The sequence below is a fragment of the Amblyraja radiata genome, chromosome 28 (assembly GCF_010909765.2).
Source record: "Amblyraja radiata isolate CabotCenter1 chromosome 28, sAmbRad1.1.pri, whole genome shotgun sequence".
Classification (NCBI taxonomy): domain Eukaryota; kingdom Metazoa; phylum Chordata; class Chondrichthyes; order Rajiformes; family Rajidae; genus Amblyraja; species Amblyraja radiata.
Genome location: NC_045983.1, coordinates 35,118,394 through 35,137,045, shown reverse-complemented (window position 1 = coordinate 35,137,045; position 18,652 = coordinate 35,118,394). Strand labels below are relative to the sequence as shown.

At 38.6% G+C, this 18,652-nt stretch overlaps 1 protein-coding gene across 7 annotated transcripts in view; it reads left to right on the top strand.

Annotated features, from left to right (window-relative positions):
- taok1 (TAO kinase 1) overlaps positions 1–18,652 on the top strand; it is a 113,699-nt gene that overhangs the window by 55,700 nt on the left and 39,347 nt on the right. For 5 of the 7 annotated variants that reach the window (XR_004416130.1, XM_033046284.1, XM_033046288.1 and 2 more), the window contains exons 2-9: positions 5,462–5,685; positions 8,705–8,776; positions 11,300–11,401; positions 11,841–11,886; positions 13,066–13,162; positions 15,895–16,008; positions 17,306–17,397; positions 17,623–17,716. Coding sequence is in view for 6 of the 7 variants with exons in the window: in XM_033046284.1 (XP_032902175.1) it covers positions 5,554–5,685; positions 8,705–8,776; positions 11,300–11,401; positions 11,841–11,886; positions 13,066–13,162; positions 15,895–16,008; positions 17,306–17,397; positions 17,623–17,716 (749 nt within the window). In the remaining variant the exon portion in view is untranslated. Of the gene's footprint in view, positions 1–5,461; positions 5,686–7,974; positions 8,096–8,704; positions 8,777–11,079; positions 11,205–11,299; positions 11,402–11,840; positions 11,887–13,065; positions 13,163–15,894; positions 16,009–17,305; positions 17,398–17,622; positions 17,717–18,652 lie in introns of those variants that run through there. The other 2 variants (XM_033046289.1, XM_033046290.1) reach the window with 2 other exon arrangements.

The following is an 18,652-nucleotide window of genomic DNA, read 5'->3' as shown; positions in this document are numbered from 1 at the left end:
CACCACAGTTGTCACTAGTAACCTGGAATAGGAAAGAGAAGGGATATGCATGATTGAGGCATGAGGTGAACTTGGGCCCGGCTGTGTAATTCCTTTGTGGTCAGATAACCTTCAAGGATGTACTGTGTGGTGGTGCTGTATTTTTACAAGATACAAGATACATTTATTTGTCACATGTGCCAGATGGCACAGTGAAATGTGATTACCATACAGCCATACAATAAAAATAAAGAACACAACACACGGTAGAGTTCACCATAAAAACATCCACACACAGCAGAATCAAAGTTTCCCACTGTGAGAGAAGGCACCAAAGTCATTCTTCCTCTAATGTTCCCCAATGTTCACCCTTGGTCGGGGCCTCCCCGAGCCCTCCGCAGTCGCCGCTTCGGGCGGCCCGATGCTCAGGCCCGCTCGCCGGGGTGATGTAAGTCCGACGTCGGGGCTGGGGTACATCCTCAGCGGCCTGGACATCATTTAGCTTTAGAGATACAGTGTGGAAGCAGGCCCTTTTACCCACCGAGTCCACGCTGATCGTCCGTACACTAGTGCTATTTTCTCCAACTTTTGCACCCTACACACTAGAGGCAATTTGCCAGCAAACCTGCACGTCTTTGGAATGTTGGAGGAAACCAGAGCACTCGGAGAAAACCCACACGGTCACAGGGAAAATGTACAAACTCCACACAGACAGCATCCAAGGTCAGGATTGAACCCGGGTCTCTGGCACTGTGAGGCAGCAGCTCTACCTCTGTGCCCTCTTTAAAGATTTTATTTACAACATTTTCACAAACACGCATTCTGGAAATGGGACTAGACTTCATTTTTTAAAGATTTTTAAGAAAAGACTGAGATATTAGATAGGTATGACGTTGGTAAACTGGCAATGATATTATTTCTCTGTAGTCTGTAAACAAAAAATCAATTCATCAGTCAAGAAACATTGTACAGCTGTTGTGTTGGAAAGTGTTTAGTCTGTGTGGCTGAGGACCAAAGAGAACTGGATAAAGATGTTTGCTTTAGTCCAGGTGTCATGGGTTATGGGGAGAAGGCAGGAGAATGGGGTTAGGAGGGAGAGATAGATCAGCCATGATTGAATGGCGGAGTAGACTTGATGGGCCGAATGGTGAGAATGGCACCGTCCAAAATGGGCAGAAACTGTTGACATTATTTCTTGTTATTTAAAGAAAAGTTGGATGTATTTGAGTGAGTTCAGTTGTTAGGATTCGCTTGGTTAATTTATTGTGAAATAAAGTAGGTTAATGTTTTACCCCAGCTTGAGTCAAAATGCTTTTAACTTTTCAAAGAGACAGAAAATGCATTTGATTTGAGTACAATGTAATTGAAATCGTTGTGAGTCTTCCATTTTGTTGTTGGATGACAATAGAGGGAGGGGGACACTATCATAGATGCAGAAAGTGGGTAGTGCGTGGCAACTCTGATCAAATATATCACATAGATTGTTTACAGTAACAATAGATGCTGGTGAATCCAAAGAGTTATCTGCTGCAGACTTGATTTCATGACATGGATGCATAAGGTGTGGGTTTTTAAGGAAGGGTTTTAGCTGTGGAATGGATCTCCACTGTCGGCGGAACACATCCTGGACAAAGAGCAAATTAGTAATTTTTTGTTCAAATGCAATTGTCATTTTATTTTGTTACCAGTATCCTTTCCATTGGCAAGAAGGAAAGCATGCACATAAAATAGTTAGGATCTAAAATAAATGCTATTGTATCAGATATGTTGATAATTGATCTCAACCTACCTACGTGTCCACCATATCTTTGAAATTGCCTTCATAGAAACATAGAAAATAGGTGCAGGAGTAGGCCATTCGGCCCTTCGAGCCTGCACCGCCATTCAATATGATCATGGCTGATCATCCAACTCAGTATCCTGTACCTGCCTTCTCTCCATACCCACTGATCCCTTTAGCCACAAGGGCCACATCTAACTCCCTCTTAAACATAGCCAATGAACCGGCCTCAACTACCTTCTGTGGCAGAGAGATCCAGAGATTCACCACTCTCTGTGTGTGAAATGTTTTTCTCATCTCGGTCCTCTTTATCCTTAAACTGTGACCCCTTGTCCTGGACTTCCCCAACATCGGGAACAATCTTCCTGCATCTAGCCTGTCCAACCCCTTAAGAATTTTGTACGTTTCTATTAGATCCCCCCTCAATCTTCTAAATTCTAGCGAGTACAAGCCGAGTCTATCCAGTCTTTCTTCATATGATAGTCCTGACATCCCAGGAATCAGTCTGGTGAACCTTCTCTGTACTCCCTCTATGGCAAGAATGTCTTTCCTCAGATTTGGAGATCAAAACTGTATGCAATACTCCAGGTGTGGTCTCACCAAGACCCTGTACAACAATTCAGTGTTTTTTTCTGGGCATATGGGAATAATATTTGGTGTATACAATCATTTGTACAATCTAAACAGGAAGCACTAGAGAAGAATTAAAGGATTTTTACACCTAGGCCATTAAAAGGTATTTTTCAGGTAGAAAATGTGATTTATAAAATTGGGCTCTTGCAAAGAATATAACATTAAGGAAGTGGATTAAGGATTGAGCCCAATTTTTGTACCAGATCAGAAGCTTTAATCTTCAAATACCCATTTTCTCAATAGAGAGAAGACTGCCGTAACACATTCACATTCAGCACATGCACTGGAAACAGAACCTGTTCTGAGTTCCATCATGGGACAAGGTTAACTGACAGCAGATGTAAAGTGTCAGGCTTATACTCTTGGGGATCCCTGACCATGACCACTCAAACTGGTGAAGGTGTATTCAGAATGTCATTGAGATATACAGAAACCCCGCATAAATGGGGGAAAGACCACTGCACTCTACACTCCAGCCGCCTTGTTGAACAGCACCTGCCACATCTCTGGAAGAGTCTACAGTTCCCACATTGGCCTCATCAGTCATCTCAGCCATAAAATGGGCAGAATGTTGACTGTGGTCATGAAGGATGCCAAAGGAGAACAAACATTTACAACTTTGTGGCAGTTTTTGATACTTCATTTTCAAAATGTATGTTGGATTTGGAGACGATCTAGCAACAATTAAGCAGGATGTTGTTTAGAAGACCACAGAGAGTGGTGAAGGCAGCATGGTCCATCATGGGCACAGCCCTCCGCACTATCAAAGGTATCTACATGAGTCCCTGCTTCAAGAATGCACCATCCATCATCAAGGATCCCCACCGTCCCAGGCTGTGCCCTATTCTCACTTCTGTCATCAGGCAGGAGGTACAGAATCCCGAGTTCCCACGCCACCAGGTTCAGGAACGGCTACTCTCCTACACCAATTAGACTCTTGAACCGACCTGTACAACATTAACCCTACCTGAGTAGTGGAACGCCATGGACCATCTCTTGTACTTACTCATGGACTTGCTTCTCTAATTGTTTTGCATTGATGTCTTGTCTTTTGCAGAGTCTTGCATATTTGGTGCAATTTATGTACAATTTACATGTAATTTTTTGTGTTTTCCTAGTTTGTGATGCTGCTGCAAGCAAGATTTTCATTGTACCTGTACCTCTCCGTACTTGTGCATATAACAATAAACTACGATTAACTTGAATGAGTCTAAACCACAATACCATAGAATTAGGTTATATCTCCTATAGAGAATAAAGTGATCTAATCTATCGGATCCAAGAATCTCAAACTAAGTTGCCAGAAAAGGTGGTCAATAACTATATCCTGCTGACATAATTCAGAATATCCAAAGCTAATGTACTAAATGAGGCTGAGGCTCTATAAGGCGTTGGTCAGGCCACATTTGGATTATTTTAGGCACCATATCTGAAGACGGATGTGCTGGCTCTGGAGAGTGTCCAGAGGAGGTTTACAAGAATGATCCCAGGAATGAGTGGGTTAACATATGATGAGTGTTTGACGGCACTGGGCCTGCACTCGCTGGAGTTTAGAAGAATGAGGGGGGACATCATTGAAACGTACCGAATAGTGAAAGGCTTGGATAGAGTGGATGTGGAGAGGATGTTGCCACTTGGTCATAACCTCAGAATTAAAGGACGTTCCTTTAGGAAGGAGTTGAGGAGGAATTTCTTTAGTCAGAGGGTGGTGAATCTGTGGAATTCTTTGCCACAGAAGGCTGTGGAGGCCAAGTCAATTGATATTTTTAAGGCAGAGATAGATTTAGCTCTTGGGGCTAAGGGAATCAAGGGACATGGGATAAAGTTGGAACGGGGTACTGATTTTGGATGATCAGCCATGATCATATTGAATGGTGGTGCTGGCGAAGGGCTGAATGGCCTACTCCTACTCCTGCACCTATTTTCTATGTTTCTATAGATTCTTGATTAGTATGAGTGTCGGGTTATGGGAAGAAGGCAGGAGAATGGGTTAGGAGAGAGAGATAGATCAGCTTTGATTAAATGGCAGAGTAGACTTGGCAGGCCGAAAGGCCTAATTCTGCTCCTATCACTTATGACCTTAAATTGAATGTGACAAACTTATGTGCAATATAGCAAGTGTGAAACTATCACAGAAGATCATGACAATTTCATATGTTTGAAAGAGAAAGGGTAGAGAAAAAGGCAAAACGTACTTGAATGACTACCTCCTTTGTTCAGTACTGATAGCAAATTTGTGTCACAATGTGATAAAATACCAGCAATATTGTCAGAGACACTTGAGTATGTCATTTATATTCCAGTTTGTAATTTGACTAAATCATGCAACATAGTGCAATTAATCTAAGTTCTTCTCCCTATTGTGTAATTTCTAAATTATTTTTATAACCCTGAAGTCCTTATTGCAAATAAAGGTGGTCCATAATCCTTTGGTTAGTGTTGTGTAGTGTTCAAGAGCCTGATGGGAAGAAGCTATTCTTGAACCCGGAGGTCTCTTATGCATTCCTCTCGATGGTAGGAGTGAAATAAGAGCACAGCCAGGGTGGTGTGGGTGTTTGCAGGCTACCTTTTTGAGGCAGCGCTTCCAATCACTCCCTTTTATGGTGGGGAGGTGATGGACCGGACATTGTCCACCATGTTCTGTGATCTCCTTTTTTCCTGGGTGTTTGAGTTACCAAGCCAGGCTTTGATGCAGCCAGTCGATATGCTCTCTACTGTACACCTGTTTAAGAGAGCATTTGTCGACATACCAAACCTCCTCAACCTTCTGAGACAGTGCCTCCTGTCGATTGTCCTGTCCTATGGTGGGATGTCAGTGCCCATGATGGACTGGGCGATGACCATCATTTTTTTTGTAATCCCCTACATTCCTGGGACTTATAATTCAGGTTTGGATTCTCTCTATGGGAGTGTGACACTATTATTAGATCTTAAGCATTGAGATTTTGATATGGTTTATTATAGGGGAAGAAAGTTATTTAGTTCTTGTCTGTTTAGTCATTTGGTTATTTCTTCTTAAAGATATTTGTTAAGACAAATACCCAATTACAAGCACTTTTTCTTTCACAGTTTTCAATATTCAAGAGGCCTCATTTGTGCCGATGCAACAAGAATTAAGACAAGGTGAAGCCAGATAGTTGGGCGACTAACCACACGGTAGGATGCCGTCAACCAATCGCGCAGGAAGTCTAAAAGACCCAGAAATAGCAGAACTATTCTACAGAGAAGATCCTGAAAAGTTGTTTGTGGATTTGCGAGAAATTGGCCATGGCAGCTTTGGAGCAGTCTATTTTGTGAGTATTCCATTTTTTTCCAACTTTTGATTTAAAATGCCTATGTGGCTCATACATGAAATTGAGATGATTAATTTAATAAATCTTATTTTGATTCTACTCAAAATTTACAATAATTTAATATTACAATTACAATGATGTGTGCATTAACAGTACACTTGCACGGAGTTAATTTGTACTTACAGCTAAAATCTTTAGATTTGGAGCATGGCTGCATCTACGGACGGAAAACAAATTTTCAATTGATACTTTAATTGTTTAGTTTGCAATACTTAAGTACAGCAGCAGGAGTTTTTATTTCCAACAATTAATGAGTGGCCTTTCCAAGTATACAACAAGTCTTGTTATTCCTCTATCTTTAAAAGTAATTGTTTTTCCAGATGTGGGCTTTGCAAGAAGGTCCAGCATTTATTGTCCATTCCAAACCGCCCTTGAGAGGATGGTGAGGAGCCATCGCTGAAAGCATGAAGTCCTGGTTTTGTTAGTAGGGAGTTGTATGATGGAGACTGAGAGAGATGTTGAAGGATCAGTAATATATTTCCAAGTTTGATTGGTGTGGAACATTGTTCCCATGTCCCAGCTTCCTTGTAGACTGGATATTTCCAGTTGGGAAGGCTTGGTGGAGTAGGCTGGGCAACGGTGCAATTTATAGATGGTCCATATGGCGTCCCGTTCCACTGCTAGTGAAAAGAATGGTTCTTTAGCTTGACAGTTGGCGTAGAAATTCAGTTGGCTGTTGTGGCATGGATGGTATTGAGCTTGAGTTTGATGGGGCTGAAATTATCCATGCAAGTGAAGACCACTTCTGACTTTTATACCTTGAAGATGATGGAAAGGCTGGGTGGGAGGTGAGACACTCGCTGCAGCATATCGAGCCATTACTCTTGTAGTCTAGTGCAGACGACTTGCTGGTTGTTGGTGACACCCAGAGTATTGAGGGGAGATAAGTTGGTGAAGGTAATGCTATCAAATATCAAGGGTAGATGGGTAGAATCTTTCTTGCTAGAAAGTTATTCTAACCACCTACTTGACACTTGAAAGGTATGCCAGCTATTTGTGATCATATTGGTGATTATACCCACTTCTAACCTAACAATAGAAGGAAATTCAATGCACAATTCTTATCTGAGTTTCCAAAGTATGGGCAGGAGGTGGAGGGATAGACATCTGTGATGGTGGAGTAGCAGTGTTGAATATTTCATCCTCCAATGCTGATGGTCGTTTGGAAGTGTATTCAAGCTAGCCTAGTTGAAGTCCCTGGCAATAATGGAGGAGGGTATTGCCAACTTCAGCCCCCGAACCAGGATATTATAGGGTCCCGCGGTCTTTCGTGTATCCACTGCCTGTGACCAGTTCTTGATTTCACTTGAGATGGATTAAATTGGCTGAAAACTGGCTTTTGAGAAGGTTCAAGGCCACGAAGGGATGTAAAATAGTTCTCTGACTTTGTCCACTTTAATGCTGTCACCTCTGACTTTCCTTTTTCACTTGTGTTGGTCTCTGCCATTATTAAATATGGGAATGTTCCTGGAACCACCTTCTCCCACTGGCTGTTTTTATTATCCACCATCAATGGTAATAGATCTAGAAGAACATCAGAGCTTTTGTCTAGCCAATTGGATGTACAAAAAGTCATAGAGTCATACAGCACTTGAGTCATAGTCCCAACTCTTTGTCCCAACTCTTTGTCCATCAAGATGCCCACTCTAAACTACTCACATTTACCTGCATTTACTTGTATCCCTCTAAAGCGTTCCTATACACGTACCTGCCCAAATACCTTTAAACGCTGTTATTGCACCTGTCCTTTGTCAGTTGTTCCATACACCCACTATCCTCTGTGTGAATAATTTTCCCCTCAAGTTCCTATTAAAATACACGTGGCTTTGTCTGTAACTCATGCACAAAATACTGTTTGGCTTCATCACGTCGGCATTTCATTTTAAAATGCAGCTGGTGCTATCCTTAGGAAACCTTTCTAGGGATTTTCATAGAACCAGACTTGATCCCAATGACAAATTTACAGATAGTTATGTAAAGTGATGTTACTGCGATAGTGCTGTCCTCGTAATTGTAAGCACTGGATATAGAAGGGACCTTGTCCTTTCACTTGAAAGATCCCTTGCTCAAAGCTCCTCTGTCCTATGACTATTACCGTTAGTCAAACTTACCAGAACGCTAGCATTATTTAAGATTCATCTTGTGCTACAGGGTTTTGACCTGAAACGTTGACTATCCCTTTGGCTCCACAGATGCTGCATGATCCATTGAGTTCCCCCCACACTTGGTTATGTGTTTAAAGCAGCACTTAACTTGGCACGGAACTTGGAACAAGAACAATAACCAACTGCATCATCTCCATTGCAACATCACATTTTAGTCCAACTAACTATAATCTTGGAGTTTCAAAGTAAATGCTTGCCATTCTGAAACTGTTTAATTGCACTTTAGAACCTTCCCATTGCCTAATGTTTGTGGGAGATAGTGGCTGACAATGTAATGCTAATTACGTGGCTGATGAAGGCTAGAAACTGAATTGAACTGTGTACAGGTTTATAATTGAATAACTTTCAATATTTATATGTAAATTACCTAATTTATCTGTTCCCATTTTGATGAAAGAAATCTTATTAATAGAAGAATTGTTATTAATAATTCCTTTAGTACTTGGCCTCTTCATGCTACTTTTCCAGCCACATTCAGGTTGCATAACCACTCTGAGTTCTTTAACATCAAAAATTATTATAAAGTCATAACTCTTAATGATGTTTTTGATGTTTTGCATTCTGGATTGCAAAATAATGTTTAAGAATTCCAAAATTATTCTAACTAAGGAAGCAAAATCCAGTTGAGAAATGTTCACTTGGATTAACTTTAGGTATTGTACTTTTAAAGATCAACTAGTGTTGGTCCAGAAGACTCATTTGGGTTGTGTATACTTTCACTGCATAGTTATTGTTTCTCAATTCAAATTAGTTTTAAAACCAGCTTGCTAATACATGCTCTAAAAATGTAATAGGCACGAGATGTTCGCACTAATGAAGTGGTGGCTATCAAGAAGATGTCCTATAATGGAAAGCAATCTAACGAGGTTAGTGCAGTATGAAATGTGCAGGAAATAAATGAAGATAGGTGTGTGTGTGTGTGTGTGTGTGCATGAGCACGCTATAATCTAGTGACAATCACATATGTGCCCAAATTATATCTGTAAAATATGACATTGTGGGGAAGAAATTGGAAAGAAAATCCAGTCATAAACATCTGCAGTCGTTATTGGTGCAGGTGAAACGCATGTTGGGTGCACTATATACACAGATATGGGCCTTGTGGTTTTTGTGTAGGCCTCCACATTTGAATTTGGTAAACATTTTTATTATTATGTTAAAAATCTTATTGCTATTGGTGAGTGGGTTAGGCCCCAAGCATGATTTTTGAACGGTTTTCAAATGTTCTATCGTTTTTAATTGGTATCTGGTTACCTATATATTTTTTAAATTTCTATTCCATTTTTGTACTTCAGAGTACTGGTGTTCTAGATTGCTAGTTAGTAACCAGGAAACACCTCCTTAGATATGACAGGCAGAAGCACAATAGATGCAGTACTTTGTGGATAAAATATGTAGCTAAATTATTTTTCCTATACTTGCAGATCATTGTGAGAAATTTAAAACTAACTTTTTAGTCAAGGACATTGCTTGTCAGAGTGGTGTGTTCACTTTATTGGGAATGCAAAATTTTACCATTGCTGTTATATATTTATTATTAAAGCTTAATTACATTTTGATCCATTAATAAATTGCAAACTTTAATTAAGTTGTTCCTGGACTTGCTTTTAAAATCTGGATATAACTGATATAATATTGATAAGAAGGAAGGTGAAAGGATTTTTGCATCCTTTTGGTGTTCCCTAGTACTTTATACTCAGTTGATTATATTTTTAAGAATAGCATGATTAGTAACCAAAGAGAGCAGCCAGTTTGGATACAAGAAGTAAAATGAATAGTCAATTAACATGAATTTGCTTGAGAAATCGGTCTGAGACCTATACTCTGTCACTTGTGCAATCGTTCTTTTACATCCATCTGAGCCAACAAATTTAACATGAGGTTCACAGTAGTAATTCTACATCAAATTTCCTTGAAACTGCAATGAAATGTCATTCCTCGTTATTCAAGTCGGACATAGCTTGAAGCTGTGACCAGCTGACTGGGATAAGGGTGCAATGCTGCACTAGACCTAGCCAATAATCCTATCGCCAACTATCCTTTAATCTTCAGAAAGACACTAATTTTTCAGAAAAACTGAAAATGTTTGTGGTCTTCTCATGTTGAAATATCGTTAGCATCCAACGGCTTTGTCTCCAGCACATCCATGAAAACTGATATTTTGTTTAATCTCTCAAATTGACGTTCTTTGTAAATATATGTTTGTTGTACCAAGAATAGGATAGCACAGTTCAATAAATAAGTTCTCATTAATTGAACTGTATAATCTTAATCAGTTAGCTATTGCATCGTTTTACATGCTGCTTTACACTTTTTGAATGAAGCCATGTTCCACTATTTATTTGGAGGATGTGCTTTACCCTGTTCCATAAGTAAGCTGCTTGACAACCTATTCTGTTTGTGATTTTGTTGTTGCTCAATCAGTTACTACTTGTTGGCATCCCAGTGTTTTTTTTAAAAATTAGGTCTTCTTGTGGACCAGAATTGGCTCTTGCAATAGTATGCTTTTTAGACCCTGGCTAAAATCAGGTTTGCCTTGTGGAGAAAACGAGAATTCAATTTCTCAATATGCAAATGGACAGAGGTGTGATTTTGGCACCACGTTCCGAAAGCTGACAGAGTAAAGAGAGTAGCAATGAATGTACTCTTTGTTCAAATTACAGCCTGGAATTGATTCGGGTATAAATGTGCGCTTTCTAAAAAAAACGTTGCGTGTTACTCTGCACAAATTTCAGATCTGTTTATTAAGAAAACACTTTGAGAACTTAGCTTTCTGAGGAAAGTAGATTTGGATAAAGTTGTATGTGCAGAAAATCTGGCCACATGAGCCATCCCTGCCTTGACTTGATCTAGTTCACTTGCTGGTGAAAGCAGAATAGATACAACAATACATTTTCATTCAAGTTTTTACCGTGTAATTATTTATTATCAATGTTAATGGAGGAAACTGACTATATTCATTGCAGTAATGTTTCCATAATTTAATTTGAATTTGGAATTAAGCATGCTGGAAATCAACTCAATTCCATTAATAATGCCTCCATGGAAACCCAGCTCCAATCCCAGGAGTTCATTGTCTGTCCATTGCTCCAGTGCTCCAATCTGTACCTACTCACTGTTGAGCTGTGCAAGTTGTTGTTTAATTAGTTCTAAAACTTGTTGTTCCCAGCATGGTGGTAATTATGGAAACATGGAAGTGAGAATGCATCTTACTTCAGCCCCATGGAATTATTAGCTCTGAACTAGGCCTTTGCTGAACAATACTGCTGGACAGCACAGATCCCCCTACACACGGTGACTGGCTTCATACTATGTTGACAAAGGACCTTTTTTTATAATGTTCAAAGAGCTGTTTTACTTACGATATAATGCTGCAACATTTCTTGCAGAAATGGCAAGATATTATCAAAGAAGTCAAATTCCTACAGAAGCTAAGACATCCAAATAGTATTGAATACAAAGGTTGCTATCTGCGAGAACATACAGCATGGGTAAGAAATTTAATTTGTTTACTCATTCTGGATGTTGTTTCAACCTTCAATTGTTGGATCCTTTTAAAATGTAAAAAATAGGCCTTTATGTGACAGCTGTTATTATAGCAGCCTGATTTGTTCGAAACTGAAAATTTGGTTAAAATATAGATAAATCTTTATGAACACATCTCCTTAATTTATTTATTTTATAATGATTGAGTACAAACAATGATCCAGATGACTATTTATTCATTCAATGATTCTGAAATACTGTATGTCGGATTTCTGTGATTAACAATGAAGGTGGGCTTCAATTTTATCAAACGCATTAACTTGCGTACACCCTTTACTGCTCATGTACAGTTGCAGAAACCGCATTAGCTTTCTTGTATGAAACCAGCACGTGCGTACAAGACTATGTTTGCATCTTGTATAATCTGTTGTTTTCTTTATGCAGCTGGTCATGGAGTACTGTTTAGGGTCAGCTTCCGATCTTCTAGAAGGTAAAACAAAATTCATTATCTGCATGGAATTTGATTGTTTCTTGTTCTTGTGCTACTCACAACATTCTGTGAATTATTAAGTACAAAACTCAAGACATTAATGAACTCGTCAACTCGTTTTTCACAGCTCTGGAATTCTGACAATGTAATAAAATGACCAGACATGTCCAGTCCATTGAAAGCAAGGCATATCCAATCTGATTGATGATCAAACCACCAGCCTACTCTTAATCAATGTCAATGATCCACGTTCTCTAGTGATACCGCCTGACCCTCTGAGTTACTCCAGCATTTTGTGTCTTTCTTTGATAAATCAACATTTGCAGTCCCTTGTTATTAGAACTTGTAGTTTTATTTGTTGCCAAACAAAGCTTTTCACTCTACCTCGCCTAAACCTGGATGAGACTAGCTTTAAAACTCAAGTAACTAAACACCAGGTAAAACACTCCATTTGATTGAGGTACCATTGACCACGAGTATTTGATTCCGTCCTCCACCATCATCTGTGACTATGGTGTGTACTGACTTCATGGGGCTCTGCAATAACTCGCTGTAGCTCTTTCCCCAACAGAACCACCCAAGTGTGACCTGAGCAACCGTAAGAGCAAAGGCCACAGGGTCATGGGGATACCACCAGTTGAAAATCTCTCTCTGTGTAGAACGCTGTTTTCACCCCCCTGCAGCACCTTGGAGTATCTTCATTATACAGATTGGAGAGACCTAATGATATTGATCTTGCAGACAATTATGATGGGTTCCAGCAACACCCATGTCTTTGGATTTTAGAGAAAAAGGCCCTTCGGCCCACTGGGTCAGTCTGACCAACGATCACCCCGTACATTAACACTATCCTACACATTGGAGACAATTTACAATTTATAGAATTCAATTAATCTTCAAACCTGCACGTCTTTGGAAAACTGACATGGGTCACAGGGAGAATGTACAAACTCCGTATGGACAGCATCCTTGGTCAGGATCGAACCTGGGTCTCTGGCGCTGTAAGGCAGGAACTCTACCGTTGCACCACTGTCTTACGGAACAATTTTTTTAAAAAGTTCATTTTAAATGTTTTCGTGAATTATTTTTCATGTTTTAAACTGTGATTGAATCAGTTGTGGTTTACAACCTTACCTGTTCTAATAATAGATTCATTGTAATTATTTCTGCTAATTTCAGTTCATAAGAAACCTCTTCAGGAAATTGAAATAGCAGCCATTACGCATGGAGCTTTGCAGGGATTAGCATATTTGCATTCTCACAACATGATTCACAGGTATGTCTGTTCAAATAATCACTGCATTGCATGAAAATGTTGTTGCAGATAGAATGGGCAGATAATTCCATATGGCTTCTGCATCAATGACATCTATTTCAGTTGAAGGCCATCAAAACACAATGAAGTAGCGATGTACAATAAAGACTACTTCTGATAGGCTGTATTTTAGGCTGAAGTACCAAAAAGTGCACTGGTTATTGGCGTGTGTTTCCACTATGCAAGCTGCAGAACCCGTTATACCAGCTAGGTACAACTGGTGGAGATTCTGATGACTAACTGGTATTGGAGGAAGCCAGGTTTCCACCAGCTGCCTCCAGTTCATGTCTTTTTGTTATCACTGAGCATAAAGTTGGAGCTCAGATAAACTTTTACATCTTAAAGAGTGGAAACACAGTTTACACACTGATATTTGTCTTTTAGTATTTCACACTTATGTTCATACATTTTACTTAATTATAAAAGCAAATGTACTTTGAATGAACAATTATAAATGTATTCCCAGCGCTCTGAATGATGGTCCCCCTTTGCAAAATAGATCATAAACAGTTGACAGAAAATCTCTCTGTAGATGCATGAAAGAGAAAGGTATAATGCGCAAAGAAATTGTTACTGAAGTGCTTTAAGAAGAACCAAACTAATAATAGGTTCTTAAAATGCAACAGGCAAAAGAAACCTTGATGGCCTGTAGTTATTCCCCTCAGAACGGGTTCTTTCTTATTTGCTGTTTCTATCTTATTTCTAACAAGTTGTTTATTTATACATGGTAACCTATTTTAAAAAGGCTTTTATGTGATTAACGTAAAGGGGTTTCCTCAGTCCATACCTTTACACACCCAACTTCCTGCTTGCCAAATGTACTCTTTCAGTTACCTATGTTTACAGAATAACTCGATAAGAACTCAGGAATTTTCAGACCAGGGTAAAAATTCACACCATTGCATTCTGAGTTTGAAATCAAGTGAACGTGGAACAGTACAGCACAGGGACAGGCCCTTCGGCCGATAATGTCTGTGCCGAACATAATGCCAAGTTAATCTCGTTTATCTGCACATGATCCCCTGCATATCCATGTGCCTATCTAAAAGCCTCTATCATATCTGTTTCCACCACCACCCATGGTAGCACATTTTATGTAAAGAGTACTCTGTGTAAAAAAATAATCACTTACTCCACACCCACCCCCCACCTCTGACCATAAAGCTGTTTCCTATTAGGTATGACATTTCCCCCCTTGGTAACAGGTTCTGTCTGTCTATGCCCCTCATAATTTTATATACTTCTTTCAGGTCTTCCCTCAGCCTCTGCTCCAGAGAAAATAATCCAAACTTGTCCAACTCCTCCTTGTATTTAATATGCTCTAATCCAGGCAATGTTCTAGTCAACCCCAACTGCACCGTCTCCAAAGTCTCCACATCCTTCCTGCAATGGGGAACCAGAACTGCACGCAATACTCCAAATGCAGCAGAACCAAAGTCTTATGAAGCTGTAACATGACTTCTGGCTCTTATACTCACGGCCTCGACTGATTAAGGCAAACATACCATACTTGCTGTAATGAAACAATTAAAATGAAAGGAAAAATGCATGTGCTGGGTAATTAAATCCCCTGAAGACAATAGCCAAGCAAAAGTTCTGAATATGTTATTAGCACTAGTTGAATATGTTGAATAAGCACTAGATATGAATATGTTGTTCATATAACTCTGTTCATGACAAATTGAATCTATCATGGAAAATCACTTCCCAAATAACATCCGTATCCATATACTTTGCCTAGATCCATATTACATACAATAAATATGTGCATTGTTACTAATAGTGTATAACAACAAATAGGTGAGGCCACAAAGGATAAACTTGTAGTATTTAATATAAATTTCCTGATAACTTTCTTTTACCAGAATCACCTTAGACTGACAATCTGTTTCAGTTAATGTGTTGTTACTTTTGTCTGTTGCAACTATTAAGTACCTATCCATATGAATTCTGATCAGGATTACGTTCAATCTTCAATGCTCCGTGCAGTTTAGCAGATGATCAATATCATTCTGTAGCCTAAGACTACTCTTGTCTATCAACAGCACCACCAGTTTCCATCACATCTATTAACTTACTAAAGATATCTCCGACATTCCATCCAAGAAACATTTGTCCCAGCTCCAAATACCTCTGATGCATCAAAAGGCACAGGCTGCCATTCACAAAAACAGCCTTCTACTATCATCCTCTTGTCTCCCATTACTTGGCCAACCTGTCTTGGATCCCACATGCTCTAACCTTTTGGTCTAGCCTTCCATGAGGGACCTTGTCAGACACCTTGCAATTGTTCATGTGGAGCACTTAGACCAAATATATTACTCTTACCAATATATTGTGTCAATACTTGAAAATACTTGATCAAATTAGTCAGAGATAAAGCTGTGCTAATTCTCCCTGATCAATTCTGGCCTTTCTAACCGTACATTAATCCCGTCCTTCAGATTTTCTTTTCCTATGCTTCCTATTGTTATTTTGTAGACTGAGTTTACATCAATGTTGATAGAAGATAGTTTGGCAGTATATCCTGCACACTTCAGTGTCAAAGCACTGGAAGTTAATACTTGGCTCGATGTTCTTTGATTATGTACCATTTTAATAAAACGATGACTTGTATTTGCTAAAGCTTACATTGTTGGTTACAAATAATAAGTATTGAATTTTATGATAATGTCTACTTGTTTTGTAACCAGGGACATCAAGGCAGGTAACATCCTCCTGACGGAGCCGGGCCAAGTTAAACTAGCTGATTTTGGATCAGCTTCCATAGTTTCCCCAGCCAACTCATTTGTGGGAACACCATACTGGTAAGAAGCACATGCAGTCTTTTAGTTTTGATTTTTAATGTTATGTATTTATTATAAACAAATGCCAGATTGTCAAAGGAAGTTATTTGCATGTTTACAACTATAAATAAAGCTTTTTCGTGTGTGTCATATTTCTGAAAGACGGGTTGTACAGTTACATTGTGCCATTGCATCATAAAATCCCCTTACTTTAAACAACCCGATGCACTCTCTTTGGAGACTCTTGACATCAAATGTACACTTTCAAAAAGGATTTAAGAAGGAACTGCAGATGCTGGAAAAATCGAAGGTAGACAAAAATGCTGGAGAAACTCAGCGGGCGAGGCAGCATCTATGGAGCGAAGGACCTTTGGGTCTCGACCCGAAACGTCACCTAAACCTTCGAAAAAGGGTCTCGACCCGAAACATCACATATTCCTTCGCTCCATTGATGCTGCCACCCGCTGAGTTTCTCCAGCATTTTTGTCTACTTTCAAAAAGTATTCTGCCTTTTCCATTTTGTCCATTTAATTATTAGTTGATTTAAGGCAAATGAAGTTAAATGTTTAAAAATATGATAGTTGATCATAAAATGATATTTTGTCATTTGCCCCATATTACACTCTATTACACGCTATTATACTTTTACTAAGAATTGTTCAGATATAATTAAAGTAATGTATGGGTTCCATCATACTTGTATATCTTGCAGTTCCACGGTTTGCATTTGAAGGAAGGGTACCTGTTGGAAGTACCTGAGGGTGGTTGATGAATGTAGAACTGTACAAACAAGTTAGTACTCAGAAGAAGGCTAAACCAGAGTGATATGTGAAAATATTTCAGGATAATAGAAAAGTCTGTTTGCAGCAGAATTTAATTCTTAAGGAACGAAGAGCTGACCACGATCACATTAAATCCTAGAATGTTGGCCAAATCATTTCTTAAATTGTATTAAATTGATGAGTTGCTGAAGAATCATGATTTAATTAATGCAACATAAGAGCAATGCAGTCCATTATGATTCAACTGTAATAAAGCTTGTATTTTAAAATCGCAAACTTAAATCAATGTGTGCAGTTGAGTCCTATATGTTTTACTTTATTTTTATTGGCTTACATAAAAATATTTACCTACATTTTCACGGGCTAACTTTTCAAATAGATACCTAGGCTGAAAGCAGTTTGTTTCCTTTTGACGCTTGAGTTGGAACAAGCTTCTCATAACATTAATTTTTGTAGGTGTTTTCCTATTTCTAAAACAAAATAAAATTCATCTAGTTTGATAAGGTTGCATTGTAATGACTTTTTGATTGTAATAGGATGGCTCCTGAAGTCATTCTTGCCATGGATGAAGGACAGTATGATGGCAAAGTAGATGTTTGGTCCTTGGGGATTACATGCATTGAATTAGGTAAGGCTGTTCCCTCTGAACCTGAAACTAACTACTCATTTAGTTTGGGCATGATGCTGTAATCTTTCATCGTAAAATATAACAAAATACATTTAATCACGTTTACTTTAATGCATTTCAAAAATATTGCAATTATATTCTGAATAAAATCTTAAGTAATACACTGAAAATTACCATTTCATTGTTATCAGTTGTGGAATCTGATTACTGCTACTTTGCCCACAGCGGAGCGAAAGCCTCCTTTGTTTAATATGAATGCAATGAGTGCCTTATACCACATAGCACAGAATGAGTCACCTGCTCTTCAGTCTAATGAATGGTAAGTATATATTTGAAATCCTGAGATTTGTATAGAAACAGATGTTTCTAAATTAGAAATAACCGTCAGTTTAAGAAATACTTGTCAGTGGATAAAGGTTTGTATCTAATCCTGAGCATTTAAACAAGTTATCCTACGATGTATGGCAAAAGCTTAAAATGGAGTTATATATTTTCCAATATGTTAATCATGTGAAGTTGTTTTTATAAATAAGGTTGTCGCCAATGATCATCACTGTGCCAAGTACGATTCATTTAAAGTTGATTGTTTGCTGATAGCAAATTAATGGACGTTAAAGCCTCAAATGTGTTGCAATAATTCATATTGAATCCAAAGTAAATATTTTGTTAATACCAAATAAATAAGAAGTATTTTTGCATGCATTTGGTTTCATTTGGTTACCTATGAGAACATTCTGTAATAGCTTGTTTGATTTGAATTTTACATTTCAGAGGTCCTGCCTATTGTGTAGCTGTAGTAACTTTAAATTATAAATTGTGCATTATTAATATACTTTGCTGTAATCAAGACTATGCAGATGGAAGTTATAGTGATCAAATGCAAATCTCTCCTTAACAGTTCATGCAAGCCTGCATTGTGTACCTTCTAAGGCCATATACCCTATTTATGTTTATCTGGACATCGTGTTCCGTACAGACATTGTGGGCCGAAGGACCAGTTCCCGTGCTTCACTTTCCTCTACATAAAATAAATCTTTCTTTAGCATAGTGTTAACACTATAGAAATATTACCTCATTTATTTCTTATTAGGGGAAGGAAAACTAGCTGAAGCTTAAATCTTTATGCAATCAGCTGCCCTTCAACTGAACTCAGTAATTTAAAAGTAGGTTATAGATACCTGGATTTATCTAATTAGAGCAGCTTTAAATGAACTAAGCAACTTAATAGCTGAACAGTACAACTGTGTTTCACATC